We start from the raw sequence: 22,346 nt of genomic DNA, 5'->3' as shown, positions 1-22,346 counted from the left end.
AAACCTCTTCTGCAACATCAACAAAACAGTTTGGAGGGACAGGAATATCTCACAGAGGATACTGCTGCTGCTGTGGAACAGACTCTCCACTCATATAAAACAAAGTTAATTCCTACCCATTTTCAACTGCAACTTAGATCTACAGAACAGAAACAGAAAATTTAATCCAGGACTGTCCCCTGCACTACTAATGAACAGAGACAGCTCCTAACTGCTTCATCCCATGCATGAGTTCCCTTAAATTATCTATGGTATGATTCCAGTTATATTCATTAGGGGCGATATATAATTATCGGCCATGTAATGTCTAGGACCAATCTATAACCAAATGGGATAGGTTATTTTGCACAAAAAAAGGGAAACTGAGTAGGCTTAAAATGGCTTGCCAGGGCAGCTAGCCTAGTAGTTACTTATGAACCTATAATTAACAAGTAGCAAAGTGCCAGTGTCACATTTTATTTCATTACCTTGCATTTGTATCTTAGTCTTTATTGGTGCATGATCTGAAACAGTTATTGGAGGTATTTCACAGCTTTCAATTACAAACCCATGCTCCTATGAAATATAATTTCTGCCCAGTCCAGTCTAGTTATTGTACTTTGGGGAACAATATGCAATTTCTGTTTGAGCTCCTGGTAGTAAATTCACAACTTCCATTTCAAACATTCTCAAATATTTTTTTTTAGAACTTTACCTTCCTTTATTATTATCCTTCTAGGGCACTCTGATATATCCTTGCTATTGAAAATTAGGTTCCAGTCCATCCATAAATAATATTCCCTGCTGAAAGTTAACTTCTCCCAAAATTCTCTTAAGCTCTACAACAGCAGTTTTAGGTGGAGTATACATACATTCCAGTGTAATCTTCCTTTCCTAACAATAATTCCTTATTACCACAAATCTGTGCCAAGGTGAGGAACCAGACCCAAACTCTGAATGTAACACTGGGTCTTCACTAACCTCAAAGGATACGTCGGAGGAAAGAGGTGCAGCTGAAGAGGATTACTGACCTTCCTCTTCAAAATCGGCTCAGCAGAAGGGCCCACAGAACCCTCCATAACATTCTTAGCCAAACGTTTAAGTTGTTGATTCTCTAAATAAAGATTCAAAGCCGAAAGCTGGCTACACAAAGTTTTTGGGACAAAGGCCTGACAGATGGAACAAGAGCGATGGTCGTGATTGGGATCTAAGCAGAAAAGACAAAGATCATGGCTGTCTTTATGTGGAATCTGCCTTCCGCACCTATACTTGCCCTTCCTGGATGACATGAACTAGTATAAAAGGCAATAGCAAAGAAATAAATCCCCAGTGGGGCACTTATCTGAATGCTGGCAGCAATCAATAGAATCAGGCAGCAGACCAACATACAAGTCAAGCATTCTGAATAGTGGCAGAAAAGTTCTGAGGATTGTACATGCAGACGTCCTTTTATGGCTGACATTGACAGCACATATGTGTGACATCCCATGTACCTTGCAGTAGCTAAAAGTTGTTGTATGCTGGCTGGACGTCAGGTCACTTGGGCAGAGGACTTCCCACGTTATGAATACTGCAACACTGAATAGAAGGACAAACACATCCCAGTGTATTCCTCCTTCCCTAACAGTAACTCCTTATTACCACAAATCTACCATTACCATCTTCTTTTCATTTTCTGTCCCTCTTACAATCAGCATTATCATCTCCATTTTCCTTTGCCCTGATACTCTGCTGAACATCTACTTATAAATCCTTTCTTTACCAAATTCACACGTTCATTTCTATTCAAACGTGTCTCCTGTAATATTGCTTGTCAATATAATTTAGTATTCTTTGTTGTTTTTCTATGCCTGCAATACCATTTAAATTCCATAAGACTGATAGGCCAGTTATTCTTATTAAAAGCTACTTCCACATATTCTGTGTGACAAATCTTTTATCTACGTGTTTCCTGCTTGCAACTTACATGCACACTAAAGCTTGGTGGGTTGATCTTCCTGCTTCTCATTTCTGTTTGAATCCATGTCATATTTTCGCAGAATTTTGTTTTAATAAAAACTGTTAGGAAACAAAAAACACATATATTTTCAACCTTTACTACCCGTTTTAACCCATACAAACACATTAAACCATGTATGCTTTCCAAAAAGGGATGTTACCACTCATGGCAGTTGACCCAAGAGAGAGCGATACCCACAGGCTTTACCTGTTCTAAAGTTAGGTTTAATCATACTGGAAAGCACATGCTATAGCTTGTGTTCCCTGTTGCACAGATACCATCTGTCCTTGTCCTATTTCTATTTCCATCCCAAATGTTGAAAACAACTTGCATATCCTCAATTAACTGATTTTTAGCTTTAAGAAAGAGAGAATGAATTAACTAAAATGTGAATTGTTATATTTTATACTGAAGTACTAAGGCTGCTGGGGATGCAAATGTTTGCAGAAGTATCCATTTTTCTCAGTGTCAAACTTTGTTTATCGTCACTGAACAGCTTGGCAGTTCTTTAAATATCAATTATATTATTTCTTATATAAATGTCTCAGAGCACAGTGTTTAGTCATTCCTGAATAAATGCCTGTACCTGCAGGCTCACTGTCTCCACCCATAGACATTTGCTGATAGGAAAAAACAGGTAATAGCTTTACAAATGCTATAAACAACTCTTTTCAGTTGTTACAAATCTATCATTATTCATGCTTTCCATCATTTTATAGCCTGTTTGCTTAAAAAATAAACTCAATGTCTATAGTATAAACTTTGAATATTGGTCAGTACTTCTACCTTTATAAAAGCAGGGGAAATTATTATATTTTAATATGCCTATAATATGATCAATACACTTTTACAATCCCATCTGCTCAATATTCCAACATTATGTTGCTTATATCCAGCCTTTATCCTGTTATAGTATAAACTCCAGATATATTACCGTCAAGAAAAAGTACTTTCTTACTTTAATACCACCAACAAAAGACTCCCCCCATCACACATTTAAAATAAATCTGTATAGTATGCAAAACTACTTTACAATATTACTTGCAACTTACTTCAAGAAATTTACTATATCCATATTACCAAGAACAAACATTTTTTTTTACTTAATATTGCATCTTCAGTCCCTTCATTGTCCTTTTAAATATTAATGACAAAGTGGCAATTAAGCTTGAGCCACTCTGGTGGCATACAGGATTAAAGCTACTATAGTCTAGTTGACCCAGATGTCATTAGAGGGTCAGGTGACTGATGAAGTGGCATGGAGGGATTGACATGCCTTTCCTGGGTGGGAGGACATTCATCGATGATCCTCCCTTATGGAAGACATGGTCCAGAGAGGGAGAGTTACCCTCAGCCATGATTGATGAGTGTGGGGGTGGGGCAGGGAGTTGTTAGGACATGTAATGAAACCCCCTTAGAGAGTAGACAAGACACCTGAGCCCCAGGATGCCCTTAGGATTCAAGACTGGCCCCAACAATACTGAAGTAAGTCTGGAGATAAGGAGATGAACTGGTAGACCCAGCATGTATATGTGGCATTGGGGGTTGGGTGCTTGTGTGATGTCCCAAGGGGAACCAAAAAAAAAAAAATCGGGAATTATTTTTCAGAATCCTCCTAATATAACACAATCAACTAACTTCCATTCATTTTAGCCCCTTCTTGCAAGAGCACAATTCTCTTGTCTGAAGCATCTATGGAAATGACACTTTACAGTTCTACCACTTTCTAATTTCACATTATCAATAGTTGTCTTCCTCATTATCTCAACAACCTAATATTGGTTTCTGCTTCAAGTTTAAGTCCTGATTTTTTTAATCAGCTCCCGAAGATTTTTCTTTCATTCAATCATTTTCTTATGGAACAATGGAAAAGGTTTCACAGGTAAGCACTCTCTATGGGCTTTGTTATTGTCACAAGAATGCTTGCTGACTCAATATTTGGTGCATGAATTTTTATTTCCTGCTTAGCCTTCTCTTACTGAAAATGTCTGAATTTCATGTAAAAAATATTAAAAAGTGGCTGCATATAGCAACTTGAATCACACACCTGCTCTCAACACCCACTGATTGCAGGGATAATCATTTTTCACAAACACTCGTGTGTCTCAAATTAACACTTTTCCCATCTGTCACAATTTTGTCATGAACTGGTATCTTGGCTAATGTAGGTCTTTGCTTATTTCTCAAGGACAAATTTGGAGCACAGACATGGCGTGCCCTTTCAAATCTCGGTGTGGAATACAAGTCTACTTGCATATTTGTATTTAATAAAACTAATGCAATCTAGGCCATCCAGTTTTTCTGATATAGCAAAAGATATCAGATATTCTATCTTCCAGTTCTATGTTTTGAACCAGTTCTTGAGAAGCCTCATAATTCAGCCAGCCCTTCCTTCATTTCAAACTCTGATTTCTACAGTTTTATCAGCTCATGTGAATGGTTACTTAAAGCCTCTTCTATTCTTTCCAGCCTTTTGTCATTTGACTTTATATATTCCTCTAGTTCTTCATTTATTTTAAACACCTCTGATTGCATTTGATTTATTTTTCATCTAAATTACTGGAGGCCAGATCCTATACCAAAACTTAGAGTTGAATGGATTCATGTCGATACATTGACTGTAGATCTGCCAATTACAAATTAAGAGATCATATTTAGTCAAAACCGCTTTCAGCAAAAGAAAAAAATATCTTTTTTTGCAGGGGGGGCCTGCATCCCCAAAGTTAAACATACTTACTCTGAGGTCACAAAACAGCAGAGAAATGGGAATCCTTCACTATCGCCCACAGCGCTTTAGGCTAAATTTTTAGCTTGACTTGTGATCAACGTAAATGTCTTCAATGGAATGACATGTTCCCGACTCAATCTGCTTTTGGCTGAACAGCTGGAAGCCTCTTCCCCACCAAAATTTTTGTTATTCTAATTTTCTAGTTGATCTTCTCTTACTTATTCTAAATTTCTTCTTTGTTGACATCCAAGCACTGTAGTGACTAATCAATAACTGAATTTTACCCAAATTTCCAACTTTTACTTCTTTTTTCCTCACCACTTTTATTTTTTCAAAATGGGAAGGTCTAATCAACCTGCTTTTCAGAATGCAATCATCCTGGAATCCATGAATAACTAAGTGTTGTGTTTTCCCTTAACAGCTTTATACTTTCAGCTAGGAAACCTCCAGCATGGTGAAAAGGTCAAACTATAAGTGCATGCGCACACACATCTATATACACACGCATACATACATACATACATATATGTATATATACACACACACACACACACACACACAAGAAAAACAGAAAGCTATCTGTTTATATACTATTAGATTCACAGAAGTGAAAGATTGAAAATAGCTCTCATCTAGGACTTGAACCCAAATTTCCAGCATTCTGTGCATTGTCACAGCTGCAGGACCCACAAGAGCCTCTGGACATATTGGTATTGAGTTCTCTCTTAAGAGCTTTATTCTTTCAGCTATGTAACCCTCAGCTTTTTGATTAAAATCAGATTACAAACACATGGACATATGCAAGTTTGGATTTTTGGTCATTCAGTATCTACACATTAAGGGACTCTGCATTCTGAGTCCCAACCTTTCATACAGTTGCCATCTGGCCTCCTGATTCCTTACCTTCTCCCATCTGTTACCATACTAAACCTTCATAACGACCCTTGAACCAACTATCCTTCAATGCAGCCATAATGAATTAGGCCTGTGGCTTCCCACTTCCCCTTTTCTAGGTAGCTGGGTTGACTCTCTGGAACTTAAGTACTCCAGAATGGTCTTTTCTCTCTCTATAAGGTGCAAACAGTGCTACTTCATGTCTTGACTGGTGATCTAGAAACTGCAGGAACAGTTGAGATTTTTTTTTTTTTTTTTGGCAGACCAAAATCTGAATTGTGCAAAAAAAAAGAAATAGGAAGCTTATGACTTGGCACTCCCTCTAGACTAGACACAGGCACAACTGCACCCTTCCTCCTAAGTGCAAGGTGCTAGTGTCTGAAAAAAAAATTAAGTATATAGTCATCAATTAAGACATCTTCAACAATTACCCACTGAGAGGACTTTTTCAACTATAACCATTGCTTTTTTCCCAGCTATATAAACCACTTTTCTCCATAACCAGCCCAAGAGATGCAACACATCTTATTTGATGGTATGATACAAAGGGTGTATATGCGCTCTCATGATCCAAGAGTGATAGCTGATTAGTGCTAACATGTACACAGATGGGTACAACGTATCACGTATACTGTACAGCAACACTGAAAAGCTCAAGTGCAGGAAAGAAGGCTGAAGCATCTGTGTGGGTTTATGTAAAAATGGCTTTATGAAAGTCTTTTCCTGCAGCTCTTCGTATATACAAAAAGACCCTTTCATGTTAGACATCTATGAGAGAACTATTTTAACCCTTTCATGTCAGATATTTCTGAGAGAGAGTTATTTTATCTGTATATCAACTAGATTATTGTATTCTGTCACCTAAGTGGATTTCTGATTCACTTATTACCACTTAAGTAAAAACTTACGCCAGCTTCTAGCTCCAGCTCTACTAGTAGTTCAAAATTACTTCTTTTTGTTCCCGATGGTGCTGAGGGATTACAGGTCCATATCTGCAGGAAAACATAAACAGCAATTACATACCTTTGGCAAATCATCTAAATCACTATCTCAACAAGCTTAGTATAGGCAAGCTAGTGTATGAGAAACATAAAACAAAAATTATTCACTTGTGACTGTAATTCTAAGAATGCTCTATAAAGTTCACTGCTACACAGTGCTAGCCCTTAGAATCTGATCAACTGGATCATCTTTAGGCAAAACTCCAACAACTATACTGGAATTTACTGCCTTGTATATCAAATCTGAAGTAGGGATTCATGAATTACTTACCAAGCAAAGTTAGCTGGGCAGATAGGACAATAATTTCTAATCTTACAGCTACCTCACTATATTTTAGAGTCATGGACACAGTTAACAGGCTCACAATGATAGCGATCTATATAATATGCTTCACATTTTTACCAGTGAAGGATTCCTAATCCTCTTTAGGATACACAGGGAAATGCCCCTAGTTATTTAATGATCATGTCATTCAAGATTTGGCTATTCCAAAATCATAAATTATGTTAATTTCACAATATCTTATGTTACAAACATTTACTGACAGTAAATGCAAGGCAGTTATGAATACACCAATCATGAATATTCTGTGGACTTTTGGAGAACTTCAGCAACATTTACTAAAGTATTTATGCTACACATTTACAGTCGCATTTACCTGATAGCAGAAAGAGAAACTAAGCCTATGCAGTCTGCCTTTTAACTGCAGTTAAACACTACCTGCCCTCCAACTATACTCTTCGTCTTACCCTTTATCCAACTGCCCCATGCTCTCGTGAATCCAGTGTGAATTCCTACCTCATCAACCATTCTAGTAATCCATTTCGAAGGCCTACAACCCTCTATATAAAGAAATATTTTCAGAGATACAGGGAGCAGCTAGTCCTTACAATCTCACAACCTACTGCCTATGTTAACCTCGTCATCTTCTATTCTTCCTGTTCCAAGTGATCCCTTCACATTTCCCAGACATGATCTTGTCATTAATATTGCATGACTCCATCTCTTCTGATATAAACTGAAAGCTGCTCCAGGTCCTTAAGTATTGGGTTATTTATCCCCTCTCCTCGCCCCTTGGATTTTTCTGGTGGTTTTCCTCTCCAGGAGCTTGATGCCATTTTCCTTGCATGGCTTCTAGAACTGCACACAGTACTTAACATATGATCGAACCAAGGCCATTTAGAGTGGAAGCATTGCCTCTTTGCTTCTGGAGTCTGACCCCCTGCAGATACATTCCAATAACTTGTTTGCTGCTACTACTGTCCTATTGCTCTGCTCTTGGTGGTCCGTTCCAGGTATGATTAACACATCTAGCATCAATTCCACCTCCCAGATAATACTTCCCAACAAGGCTGATGTAGCCCATGTGTAGCACTTTGCATTTATTTGCAATAAACCTCAATAACCACCTTCATACCCATTTAGCCTTTTTCAGATCTTTCCCTAGAATCTTTGTCCATTCTCGACTGCTGCATATAACTTTGAGTAATTAGCAAAAACTCTGATCTTGTTCTCTATCCAAGACAAATACACTGAAGAATATTGGAATCATGACATACTTTGTAGTACTCCACTAGTCAGCTTTCTAATTCTTGACATTGTCCCTCTCAACACAACCCTGTACCATTAAACAAGCAGCAATCTATTTCAGCAGTCTTGGTCCTCCCTCCAGGCAGAACATGTCTACTGGTACTTTCTTGTCAAGTTCATCTACAACTTAACCTTAAAAATGGATCAGGTTGTACCTGACAGCACCTTATGGTCATGAACCAATACTGGTTGCGGTCTTGGAGATTTGCTGTCTTCTAGAAATGCTACCAGCCTGCCCTTCAAGATTCCATCTGAGACTTTCCCTGCCACTGTCAATAAGCTCACAAGGCTGTATTTAGTTGGGGTTTTTCCTTTCTCCATATGGCAAATTGTGGCTAGCATAATGGTTACGGCATTTACCTCACAGACCTAAGGTACAGGGTTTGATTTTCACCTTTGAATGGAAATTGGCCAGGCTTCAAATGGCCTATAATGGCAAATAGCCTAGTACTTATCAATGAACTGATATACAACCATCAGCATATTTGGTTAGCCAGAGACAATTTCCACATTTTAAATCTGAGAAGAATGGGCCAAAAAGGAACTGAATCAGTATATGGTCCTGTAGTATACCACTCTTAATTCTCACAGGAAAGGACACATAACCCCCTACCCTGACTACAATCATATTGCTTAACTATTGTGCTATCCACTGAGCTACAGACAGATAGGATATTTAATACATTTAATTTGTTAGCTATTTCCTTATGTGAAATACTGATGAATAATTTAGCCAAGTTAAGATAAGCAGAATACACTGTCATAGGTTCACAGGTATATACTAGGCTAATGATCACTGAGGTCTTTATAAGACTAGCCAAGCATTCCAATTCTGTCCCACAATTTTATGTGCCTTTGAGGTTATTTTAAGGGGTATATGTAAGTTAAGCAAGATTTACAGGTTACCTCTGTCCATTAAAGACACAGGCACTAGACCAGGGGTATATTCCTTAGTTCTCATCCACTGGTCCAGGTTTCACTTGAAAAGTGTTAGGGAAAAGCTCTGCCTCACACAGACGGAAAGTCTGTTATACAGAATGGGAATTCTGAGACACATATCCATCCTATTTATGTCAAGCAAAGTTTAAATACCTAGATCTAGTAATTCTGATCTTATTCATTTTGCAGATATGCAAAAGGTCCATCAGAGAGGGGTACAATGATGCCCTGTATGCAGGGCATAGACTGCCTCTCAACACTCTGTAGAAAACACCATAAGGAGACAGGGCTTTAAAGCAATCTGTATAGGACATGTTGTTCATGACCTGTATTATTTTTATGAGAAATCGCTGTGGACATTCTAGTAGTTGCATGTGCCTGGTCAGATACATACCGAAGGGGGGCATTATACTCAAATGATGGAACCTGATGAAGGCTGAATACAGTGAAACAGTGACTTTCTTGTACTTAGATGCCATGTCCTTGCTTATAAGTTGAGCAACATAGAATGATTTCCTTACTACCTTAGACACGTTGGTCAAAAGCCAGGTTATGTGTACCCAACTCTCTCACTACTGGTTTTACTCACAGGGGTGTGCTATCATTGAGGTAATTTCCTAGGGTGGCTGACTTTCCAAAGGGCACTGTTATACATTTCTTAGCATTGAAACCATGGCTTTGGCACCAGCCATTATGTCTGTGTTAGTTCTTTATATAGGATGTTAGTGTCTTGGGAGGGATTCTGTGACTGCTCCTAGTTTGTAATAATCTGCAAACCTGGTCAGTCAGAGGCCCCTGACATTGGCCTTGACTTTTTAGGAGTAGATACCAAAAAGGAGCAAACCCAGCAAAGAGCCCTACGGGTCTCCACTACTGACAAGCCTCTTTGTAGAAGTGGTCTCCCCTATCCTAACTTCCTTGGTCCTATCTAAGAGCCAGAGTGTAACATATGGGTTTTATGCCTATATACACGAGTTTATTTACAATGCCTGAGTGGGGTATTGTATCAAAAACCTTAGCCAGGTCAAGGTAGACAAAATGCACCATTTTACCCTCGTCCACCAAACTGAGTAGGCATGAGCTGCCCTTGATGAAACCATACTCTGTTGGATCCAGTGTTTGAAGATTTTCTATGTCCTTATTAATCATTTCCATAACAATTATTTCCATGGCTTTGCATGAGACTAGACTAGTTAGACTTATGGGTCTGTTGATGGCTAACCATTGCAGTTATTCATTTACATGGCATAAAGCATTTCTGGATGCTAAGGTTAAACAGTGACTCCAGTGTTTCCAATCTTTTATGTTTCAGACTACTTATCAGGCATACTACAATGCTCTCAGGGCCCATCAATATGGTATATCTGGTCTTAGAGAGTGCATTTAGGACCTGCTCCCTATTGATAACTGGGGGAATTGTTTGATGGTATTTCCGGGTGTGGGACAGCTGGGGGAGAGATGGGGGTAAAACTGGAGCTGAATTTTTTGGACATCAGATTTACTATATCTTCTAGGTCTGTGTAGGTGGCTCCATTTACAATCAGTTCTGAATGCTGCTGTGCACTACTTTTGAGGTTTGGATATAGCTAAAGAAAGCCTTGCGGCTGTCTTTTGCCTGGAAGGCTATCTCTATCTCAAATTTAACTTTAGTACGCTTAATTTGTCCTCTTGTCTGTTTAGATTGACGGGAGTGTTTTTATCATGATGGGAATAGCACTTCCTAGTCCTGGCTATGACCTTTTTTCTTTTGTTGTATAACATTTTTTTATGTTTGGATTCCTCAGGGAGGTTTACATTTGAGTTAGTTCTGGACTTATTTCTAATAGGAACAGCTGTCTCTATGCATTTACTGACATGACTGCACAGGATTTCTATGAACAGTTCTGCACAGGCAGCTGTGTTTTCAGTATTTGGGACAGGTTATGACTTAGTTATAGTAGGACTTAATGCAGAGAGACATTCTAAAGTCAGGGCATAATTACACCATGAAATCAGTGCTGCTTCAGTCTTTGATGATAACTAAGAGAGCTTTTCTCAGCACCACCTCCTTCAGTTCATATGGGGTTACATGCACTGGTAGAATATTTAAGTACAACTGTACATTGTTTTATTAGTTTTGTTGTTCTTATGACAATTGGAATTGTTTCAGTATCTTTCTTCCACAAAGCTCTTGATTCTGCTTTCAAATCCTGATATATATATAAAAGACTGATTCTCTCTGAATGTAAGACACTGTAATCACTGGGTGTAGCAATTCCAATGATCAATGACACTTCTGTCTTTTTTGGGCTACTAAATCTGGTTTTCTTACATCTATTTTTGAACTGTTGGTAATGGATGATCCCATGTGATACAAACATCATCACTATTGATAATGCTTTGTGGTTTATGTTTCCACTGTTTCTCAGCTACTTCTGTATTGCAGGGTTTGTATCATTCCAAATGGAACAGTTTTGTCATATTATTGTGCCTTTCTGTGTACAAACCATCAGCCATGAGTGTATCACATCCAGGAATGAGAATCTGTTTTACAGAACCTATATTTGGCTGTTACTCTCACTCTTATAAAACTGTAAACCAGCATCTATGTTGTCCATTATCATGGGCCACCATTAATAACTTTTCATCTTTTGGTTTCATGTTCCCTCTCCTTAGCCATTCCTGCAACAAATCTTAGTCAACGCAAGATTGTTCCGGAAGATTTCTATACATTCTACTATATTTATTGGCATTCTACTTTCTTTCTTTTTCTTTATACTCTTTCTTTTGTTTTTTTTTTGCCAGTTTCAGTTGCTGTCCAATTTTTGCCTATATAAGCTTTAGTCTTTTGATGTAATCTTTCCTGAGTTTTGTTCTCATTTTTTCATGTTTTGTCACCAACCCTTCACCTATTTCCAAACATTCATACACTCCCTCTTGCTCAAGTTCTTTTATATAACATTCCTATCCCAGGTTGTTAATTTCTTGTTACTACAACTTTCCTTTTACATATGTTGCATTTTTACATTTATCAAGATAAAATGTCATTCTTATTTCACCTGTGAAAACTTTAATAATTTTTAGTTGTGCTTTCAGATCTTCACCTATAAACTATACAGTTTTAAATCACCCACAAAGAAGAGATGAGATGTCTTTAGAGAAGGCTGGTTTATGAGAGTTAAAATTATAACCATAGCTTAATCTATTAAGTAAACAGTTTAATGGGTTAAGGGCAAAACAAAACATCAGAACTGATAAATACTTTGGACTAACCCCCTTTGAATTTTTATCCCAGGCATAACAATTTCCCCTTTGCCATGGCTGAGGAGCAAAGTGATTTGCCACTGTTTCATAGTCTCTGCAATGTAATTGATCAGTGCAGTGTACATCCTGTATCTGCAAGTACTCCATTATCCATGAATGCAGGATACTGTCAAATGTTTTTTGTAATCTATCTATATTGTACTTGGGTTCTTCCCTTTTTAACATCTCTCTGTCATGGCTTTGTTTAATAATATATGATCCTTTGTTTCATATGACTTTCTCTTACTACCTTTCTGTTCTATTGGCATGATCGAACTAACTTGTAGATGGCTACAATCTCTTGTCTGCTTTAATTCCAGTATATAATCTGCATATAGCTGGAAAGCAAATTATTGGTCTACATTTCTTAGGATGGCTTGTAAATTGACTTTTAAGAAGAGTATTGCTTTCCCTGTTGGTAAACAGGCCGGTGTTTTTTCAAGATGCACATATAAGTAATTCTTAATTACAGCTAAATCTTTGTATAGCTATGTTATTACCTTTAGCCAAAAGTTATGTACTGCATATGAGCAGAGGGGTTTCCATTTAGGAGCTTTTCTTAATTATGTCTCAATTTCTATAGCTGTTACTACATCCCATTTCATATCCTCTACACTACAGCTCTTTACTGTTTCTTTTAATTCTTCTCTCCATTCAAAACTGTCGCCATGTTCAACAGACTCTTCATAAATACTTTTCCAAAATATACCTACTACTTCTATTTTTGGTGGTGCATCTACGCCTTTTGCTTTGTTTCTCAATTCTTTATAAAACTTTACAGGTAATGAATGATTTGCTTATTTTGTACTTTTCCTTTACATGTATCTGTATACCTTCTAAGTTTGTATGTGTTTACATTTGTAGTTTACTGATGGAAATTATGCATGAAAAGTCTTTGTTTTGATATTGTGTTGCTTTATCACATCTTTATAAGGATTTCTGATTATCTTTTCCCTTTACTGAATTCTTCTACCAGTGTCATGTCTCATTTTAGTTGCAGTATAGTTTTCTCTATTCATTATTTCCATGGTGGTATTCTACTTGTGCCCCTCCTGTCTTTTGTTACTCTGCATTTTTGTGGTTATACTTTGTTATTCGCTTAGCTGCAAAGAAGTACATCCTATTTATTTCTGTTATATCACATACATTTTAATTAACAGCCCTGATTACTGTGTTCATATCTGTTTTACCAGTTTTCTAACATACTAGGACTTATTTACTTCCTGTAATCTACTTCTTTAATTTATCTTAATATGTCTATCTGTCGCAATTAAATCAAACAGATCTTCCTTGGATCATTTTCTTCTGCACTGAGAGTATCTTCTTTGTTTCCTGGGAGTCTTCTACAGAAGATTCAACAACACTGTCCTGTGATATGTCCTCTTCAGATGCATCCTGCTTTATCTGTTACTCCTCTATATGGGGACCCATCATGCTGGAATATTATCTGTATAATAGTTGCCACTGTTTCTTGCTCCTTCCCTAGCTGTTCAACTTCAACTGAACTTTCATGCTAGTCTCCTACAGAAGGCTTCAGAACATCGCCCTTTGGCATATCCTCTTCACAAGCTAGCCAAATTTGTGTCACTAAGATGTCCTTGCATTCACTGCTGCAGTATTCATTACTATATGGGATTCCCTGGCATGAAGCCTATCGTTCGGCCAGTCTACCAAAGTCTACCATTTCTTTAAGGTACGCTGAATGTCACCTATATACTCCTCATGTAGCTTAGGGCATAAAGGTGACGTTCAGGCATACCACCCTCACAGGTTCTTTGTCGCCAGTCCAAATGCTGTTTTTAACCATTGGTATGTTTGCATCCATCTGTTTTTTGCAGTTTTTTTTCTGTTTATTGGAACTCCAGTGATTTCTCCTGCTTGCTGAAGTCCTCACCGTTGCAGATAAGTACCCATTTGGGTTTTTTGGTCTTTTACTAATTTTTTGTGCTGTTTGGGGGGTTATAATATCATCCAGGAAGGGTAAATACCAGTGTGTGAGACAGATTCCACATAAAGACCACCACGATAAGTGCCTTTTTTTGCCTAGGAGCTTCTTACAACATCACATGGCTTGTTCTATTTGTCAGGGATTTGTCCCTAACACCCTTCATAGTAGGCTTTCTTAAGCTGCTTGCTAAAGATATTATGAATGGAACTTCCTGCTCTGAGTATCAGTCATCAGGGAAGATGAAGGTGAAAAAGGTAAGACCGGAATCTTCTGCTGTCCAGTCTTTGCTGGGGGTTTCTTCTAAGGTTACTACAAACCCGGAGACTCATCTGATTCTGTTGTCAGATTCCTCTGCTGCATCCGGGTTGGAGGCCGTCGAGGATCTGGCAAGCAGCACGTCCAACGAGGCTTTGCAGGAGTCCATTTCGGGCATTCAGATGGAACCACTATTGATGGTTTCCAAGAGGTCTAGGGGAATTCCACAGTTTGTTCTTAGGAAAGAAGTTTGTACTATATTTGCTGACTGCTGTCCTGAGTCAGGGCCCTCTCAGTTTTCTAGGATGGACATCCCCTTAAAAAAGAAACAAAAAACTAGACATGTTTCTTCTGCTCCTAGGGACCCACAAAGTGAGTGGCAGGCCTTTACTCAGGGGTTATTTAATGCTTTACTGTCATAAAGGCCTCCTCAAGGGATTTTGGTTCCTGATTCTCCTTGGTCGTCTTCTTCTCTTAAAAGGCCCAGGGAATTAAATTCTTCTGAGGAAGAGTTAGAGTTTGATGAAGAATCCCTTACTTATTCTACACAAATTCCTTCTTGTTTAGACCACAGGTCTGAGGAGGAATCTAATGGCCCAGATGCTCCTTCTGAGGAAATTTCCTTTGGGGACAGTCTCTAGGATGATGGAATTTGTGGGATTGTGCCCAGGTTTCTGATAACCATAACAGGTACTATGATCCTTGCCAGACACTTCCTCTCAAGTAGTTCTTCATTCTATCAGATGCCGTTATGATGCAATGGATGCCTCTTCTAAGGCTGCTGCCTTTGGTTCAGTACTGAGGAGGTATTCTTGGCTTAGGCTGCAACCTTTACCCGATGATATTGAGGGTAAGTTGCTGGATACTCCTCTGGATACTAAAATTTTGTTTGGAGAAGCAGCTGCTGGTTTGTTTAAGTCTCTTCAGGACAAGGGGAAGACCTTGCAGGAACTTAAACATGTCCATTTCTCATGTGCCTAAATTTCAGAGAAACTACCCATCTAAGTCAGCCTTTGTTCGTAGGCAATCTTGCCCTCCTGCTAAAGGTAAAAAGGGTGGTAAATGGGCTCCTCCTGCTAAGGCCACTCAGACTACAGGGATTCTTAAGCCTTTCCTTTCCTGACAAACCAGGTGCTGTCTGACTAGCCACCTGTTGCCAGCCACATTCCTCTCTCTCTCTCTTCGCCTTTCTCTTCCTATTTGGCTTCAAATCACTCAGGATTATTGGGTTCTGTCAATCATTTGTCAGTGGCACTTCATGGTGTGGAATTCCTACCCTCCTTTTATGGGAATTCTACTGGAACGACTTCTTTTTTTCCCAGAAGTTCTTCAAGATCTCTTGTCTCAGGGTACTAATCAAGAGGTGCCTGTGTCCCAAAGGGGGAAGGGGATTTATTCAAGAATGTTTCTAGTGCCCAGAAGAGAAGGTGCTTGGAGACCAGTTCTAGACCAGTCTCATCTAAACACCTTTTTGAAGGTACCTTCATTTTAGATGTCCCTTCAGACCCTTCTTCCTTCTCTTGCTACCTCAGGCCTTTCTGGTGTCTCTGGATCTCAAGGATGCTTATCTCCATATTCCGATCCATCCTCTTTTCAGGAGGTTTTTGCATTTCTCTGTTGCTTCCTGGCATTTTCAATATTGTGCTTTACCCTTTGGCCTTTCTACTGCCCCAAGGGTGATTACCAAATGCCTCACTCCTGTAATTGCTTTTTGCAGGCTTCAAGGGATCCAAAATTTTCCTTACTTGGATGACCTGCTGATTCAGGCATCCTCTACAGAGGTCCTTTTGCAAAATCTTCATTTTCCCATTTCTCTTCTTCAAAGTCTGGGGTTCATGATAAACTTCAAAAAGTCTTCCCTAACTCCTTCTCAGGATCATGTCTTTCTGGGTTGTGGAATTCAGACGGTGCCAATACTGGCATCCCTGCTGCCTCCAAAGGCCTTAACTCTCATTTCTTACTTTCAAACTCTTCTTCTCCTGGCCTCCATTACAGCCAGGAGTTTCTCAGAGCTATGGAGTCATGGCTTCCACCATATCGATCCTTCTTTTGGCCAAACGTCATATGAGGAAGTTCCAGTGGTTTCTGAAGTTGGTGTGGCTCAAACATGAGAATCCTCTAGACTTTACAGTTCCTCTTCTCCCTTGTCTCAAGAGGGAACTTCTATGTGGATTCAGCAGTTGTCTCTGAATCCAGGGCTCCCTTTTCATACTCCTCTTCCCTCTCAGGATCTGTTCACAGACACTTCAGATGTGGGATGAGGAGCGATGTTTGGCTCCCTGAAGGTTCAGGGAGTGTGGTCACCTCGTCAGCAGAAGGAGCATATCTATGTCAAAAAGATGAGAGTTCGTATGCTGGCTCTTCAGGCCTTTCATCGTCTTCTCTCTCCGGTGCCTCTCTATTCACAGACAATACCACAGTTATGTGGTACAACAAAAAACAGGGGGAACAAGATTTTACCTACTTTGCCGGCTGGCACTTTTGGTATGGGATCTAGCTGTCAAGTACCAAGTGACTCTTCAGGCAGTTTATTTATTTATCTTTATTTATTTACTGCATTTTTTAACCGGGAAAGTCTACTGGGCCTAGATGAGCCCATTTTCAGTAGAGGCCAGGGGAGAAAAATTCCACATAACATTAATAGGACATACAAGAAAAAGCACAACATACAGTGTATTACACAGTCTCAATGTATGGAAATAAATATTAAACACAGTGGTACAATTTATTTGCAAACATTACAAATCAACATTGTTTACAATTTGATCATTGAGAATGGAGTTAGTCAGGTATGGTAGCAGTTTTGATTGTTACTTGTTGGAGTTTTGTAGGCATAAGCAATTGAATTCAGCAAGTCAAAAAGAGCTCCTAAGTAGTGATATTGTAGAGGGATATAGTAGTGGATCAGGTGTTAGGAGGTACTATTATGGCACAAGTGCACTGCCAGAGAGAAGAGAGGAGTGATCTAAGAGACTTCTTAAAGACACCAGGATTACTGATTGTTCTGATAGAAGATGGGAGGGCATTCCATAGTTTTGAGACAGTAAAAGAGCATTTGACCAGCTGCAAGGTTAGGTTTTTCAACTTTCAGCATCATTGTGTTTTTGGATCTTAGTAGCCTGTTAGGGTGGTATGTAGTCAATAAGGAGGAGAGGGAGGGACAATTTGAAGCCTTGTATATGAGTTTATGTGCAGTGGTTAATTGTGAATAAGTGAGGTAGTGTGGGAGTTTGAGCCAGTTTAGCTGTTGTAGAGATAAGCAGTGGTGTGCTGAATCTTTTGAATTTGTTACACATTTAGCAGTCTTGTTGTAACATGAGTCCAATTTAGTTTTCAGGGAGGACTGGATATTGGTGAGGACTGGGGCACCGTATAGTAGAGATGGTAGAAGGAAGGATGATGTTAGAGCTTTTTTAGAAGTAATATTAAGGTGGTATTTGTCTCTCTAGAGGGTACCTATTTTTTTATGCATTTTTTTTGATGTTGGTATGGATATGGAGGTCGAATGTTAGATTTTCATCAATAACTCCTAGCAGTTTGGTACTTGGAATGACTTCAATGACGGTATTATTATGGGATTGGACACAAAAATCATTCTTGTTCAGAGCGCTAGTTTTTTTGGGGGGGGGAATATTAGAAGTTTGGTTTTATTGGGATTTAGAGTGAGACGGTTGTTTGACATCCAAGTTTTGGTTGAAGTGAAAGCATTTTGGGTAAGACATTGTAACTCAGATATAGATTTGGCAGTACAGGTGATTGTAGAATCATCTGCGTATTGGATAACTGTGCCATGGGTAAGGGTGGTGTGGAAGTTGTTAATGAATATACTGAAAAGGAGGGGACCTAGTATAGATCCTTGAGGTACACCTGTGGTTGTATTGAGAAAAGGAGTGTTGCCATTTGCTGTAGTGTTGCCTACTGGTGAGACAGTCTGAGAACCGGTTTAAGGTATGGGGTGAGAGACCCTAGTTGGTTAGTTTTGTGAGTAGAAGGGGATGTGAAACCGTGCTGAAGGCCTAAGAGAGATCTAGGAACAGTGAGGAGACTATGTAACTGGCATCGCAAGTAATGTTTACTGTGTCCATAAGGGATATGAGAGCAGTGCAAGTACTATAACCTGGCCTGAAGCCATGCTGTGTGAGAAAGTATTTGGTTTTAGACAAGATAGTCAAGAAGTTGAGTGTGAATACATTTTTCTAATATTTTACAGATGGGAGAGACGATAGTGATGGGTCGGAAATTAGAGATATCAGAGTTTATGGAGTGGAAGAACAAATGCTTTCTTCCATATGTTTGGTATACTGGACTCCTGAATAGATCTACTGAGGAGTATGCTGATAGGACAGGCAATGGAGTTTGCAGACAGTTGTAGAAATTCAGCAGGTAAATTGTTTGGTGCATTTGTACAAGGTTTGAGTTTATGAAGTAGTTTTTTTTATAGTGGAAGTTGGTATAGGTGAGAATGAGAATAAAGGAGTAGTAGACGAGTGTGAAGTGGGAGGTTCAGGTGAGTAGGGGTCTATACGTGGGAAGGTAGTGGTGAGTTTAGCTAAGTTGTCAATAAAATATGAATTGAAGAGCGAGGCTATCTCAGTGGAAGTTTTATCTGGATTAAGGAAAGGATTGTTATTTTTACCTGGACGGAGTAGGGAATTGATTGTGCTCCAAAGTTTCATATTAAAAATAAAAAAACAATTTAAAGTTTATATACCTTCAGATCAGAACATTGTGGCAGACACTCTGAGCAGGTCCTTTACTCAATACCACTTATGGAAGCTTCACAGGGATGTATTTCTGGACATTGTTCACCATTGAGGTACTCCTCAAGTAGATCTCTTTGCCTCCCCTCTGAAAAGACAACTTCCTCTGTTTTGTGCCAGAGTCCCAGGTCCTCTGGTATGGAAGGTGGACCCCCTCTCATTTTCTTGGAAGGGGAAGTTTCTTTATGCATTCCCTCACCTTCCACTCATTCTTAGAATCCTGTTCAAGATTCAACAGGATGCTCCCAAAATCTTGTTGGCAACTCCCTTTTGGCCGCAGCAGCACTGGTACCCTCTACTTCTGCATCTAGCCAAGGGCAATCATCACAAGTTACCTCACCGAATAGATCTACTCACACAAGACAAGGGATCTCTCATCCATCCACACCTGTCCACGCTTCAACTGACACTGTGGGTGATAGGGTTTTGATCCCTCATAGATATCTTTTTTTTCCTGAGGACGTGCTGCAGGTCCTGCAAGAGGCCAAGAAACCCACTACTAGGAAATCGTACTTATCTAAATGGAACAGGTTTTCTACTTGGTGTCTTTCTCGTGACCTGGACTCACTTACTATGGATGTTCCTTTGGTTCTGTCTTATTTGTGTGAGTTGTTGGTTTGGCCTATTCTTCTACTAAGATCTACTTATCAGCTCTTTCTGCTTGTCTGCCTTTAACTCCCTGTTAGCTTCTAGATTTGAGGCTAAGCAATTTCTTAAAGGCGTTCTTAATATGAGACCTCCCAGGAAGCCTGTTCCTCCTTCCCTGGGATATTAAGTTTGTTCTGGAAAAATTGACTCAGGCCCCTTTTGAGCCTGCAGTTTTAGCTTCCTTGCAATATTGTTCTTGGAAGACAGTTCTCTTGTTAGCTCTTACTTCTGCCAGATGTGTTTCAGTTGCAAACCCATATCGATTGTCCACCTTTTTTGATATTTCATGAGGACAGGATGTCCTTGAATACTAATCCTTCTTTTATGCCCAAGGTGATTAATGAGTTGTCACTTAATCGATTTATTAATTTGCATACTTTTTCCCCTTTCCACAATGGGACAGTGAGAGGGTGCTGCATACCTTAGACGTGCATAGACAGCTCAGATTTTATTTGGATAAGACTAAAGCTATTAGGAAATCTCATCAGTTGTTTGTTGCCTTTTATCCTAGGTCTTTAGAATTGGCTGTTTACAAGCAAACTACTATTTGGATTTCAACGGCTATTTCTTTTTGTTACACTTTTCAAGGCAAGAGCCTTCCTTCTTCTGTAAAGGCTCATTCTACTAGAGCTGTGGCTTCTTCTGATGCTTTTTTCAAGGGTTCAGACACTAATTCTATTCTTGAAGCAGCTACCTGGACTTCTGTGCATACCTTTACTAAACATTACAAGTTGGATGGTATCTCCAGAGCTACAGCTGGTTTTGCTAGCACAGTTCTTCATGGTTTCCTAGAAGGCTCTACTGCTGCTTCCTCCTCTCAAGTTTCTTCTTGAGCTTTAGCACTCTCCCATATAGTAATGAATACTGCAGCAGTGAATACAAGGACATAGTACAGCTGTGTAAAACTTTACTATAACGGTAGATGTCCTTGCCTTCACTGCTGCAGTATTCACTCCCTCCCCACCATCCCTCTAGTCTTTTTTTTTCCATCTTGAATATACAGGTGCTCTTTGGTTTCCCTGGACTGCTGTTCCTACTGAGGCAATCAATTCTGAGGATGGTATGCCTGAATGTCACCTTTATGCCCTACGCTACGTGACAAGTGTGTAGGTGATGTTAAGCATACCTTAAAGCAATGGTAGACTGGCCAGACAATGGGCTTTATGGCAGGGAATCCCATGTAGTAATGAATACTGCAGCGGTGAAGGCAAAGACATCTACAGTTATGGTAAGATTTTACACAACTGTACCTTCTTCATTTACCTTTTCAATGAAATTTTACCTAAAGAGAGAAGAGTTTTGACTAGGCCATCACTTGGAAGAGATCAGGATTAGATGTAACTCTACAATCAGGCTTGCATTGTACTGTACTAGTGCACAGACATTCCTCCAATGGAAGACTCTCTACTGAACATATAAGGAAGACCATAAAGAATGCAAAGTCTTTTTACTGGGTGGCTTTGATCAGTCTTACATCTGTTGATCTGAACTAGTTACATCAGATATAACTTAAAGTTTAATGTTCAGGACATAACAAAAGAGATAACCAGCATGATGATTTTCAGATGCCCTTCTTCTGGCAAGCAGAAAAAAAAAATCTCTGTCCAAAAGTTATGACATGGCTGTTTTAACATACGATCAGAACAAAATGGTGAAAGATCATGGTCTTATAAATCAAAGGCATTGTTTCTGGCAGAAAAAAATTCAAGGACCAAAAAAATGAAGAGCATAATCTTGAGGAAGTATGACAGAAAAAGACTGAGAATAACAATCTTCCACTTACACTGGAACTTCGCCATTACTGCTACATAAAGGAATCCTGATACACATTAAAAAAAGACCACTAAGGACTAAACAGTTAACAGGTGCTCAGGTGCCCCAGGATGAGTTAAAAAAAAGACACCAGTTTTCTGAAACTGCCTAAAAACTACCATTGCATATAATTTGTATATTAAATCAGTCCAAAAATCACATCTTGAAATCCCTATATTCTTGATTTCAATATATAAAAATTAGAATTCATAACAGAATTGCAGACCTTCACTGTTGAATCCCAAGAAGCTGTATAAAGTCGATTGTCACGCCAACAAATTTTGCTAACAGCGTCATCATGACCCATAAGTATATCTTGTCTTCTTCCATATGCAACAGAATAAAAATATCTGGGAAGACAATTATATCAGACACTTTAGTTTTGTAATTAATACTGTAATGCTAACTTTATTTTAAGGTCAGTAATCATTTATCACTTAAACAACACTTAAAAACAGATGACGCTACATTAGAAAGTAATGTAGCAACCATCTAAATGGTGACAGAAAT

At 39.0% G+C, this 22,346-nt stretch overlaps 1 protein-coding gene across 1 annotated transcript in view; it reads right to left on the bottom strand.

Moving 5' to 3' along the window:
• NSMAF (neutral sphingomyelinase activation associated factor) overlaps positions 1 to 22,346 on the bottom strand; it is a 2,091,028-nt gene that overhangs the window by 341,501 nt on the left and 1,727,181 nt on the right. Inside the window, exons 26-27 of the mRNA XM_044065485.1 lie at positions 22,063 to 22,186; positions 6,509 to 6,592 (exon numbers count right to left, since the gene is read on the bottom strand). Of these exons, the coding sequence (XP_043921420.1) occupies positions 6,509 to 6,592; positions 22,063 to 22,186 (208 nt within the window). The remainder of the gene's footprint in view (positions 1 to 6,508; positions 6,593 to 22,062; positions 22,187 to 22,346) is intronic.

The sequence above is a fragment of the Protopterus annectens genome, chromosome 3.part0 (assembly GCF_019279795.1).
Source record: "Protopterus annectens isolate FY-2018-M chromosome 3.part0, PAN1.0, whole genome shotgun sequence".
Taxonomy (NCBI): Eukaryota; Metazoa; Chordata; order Ceratodontiformes; family Protopteridae; genus Protopterus; species Protopterus annectens.
This window is presented reverse-complemented; position numbering and strand designations above follow the sequence as displayed.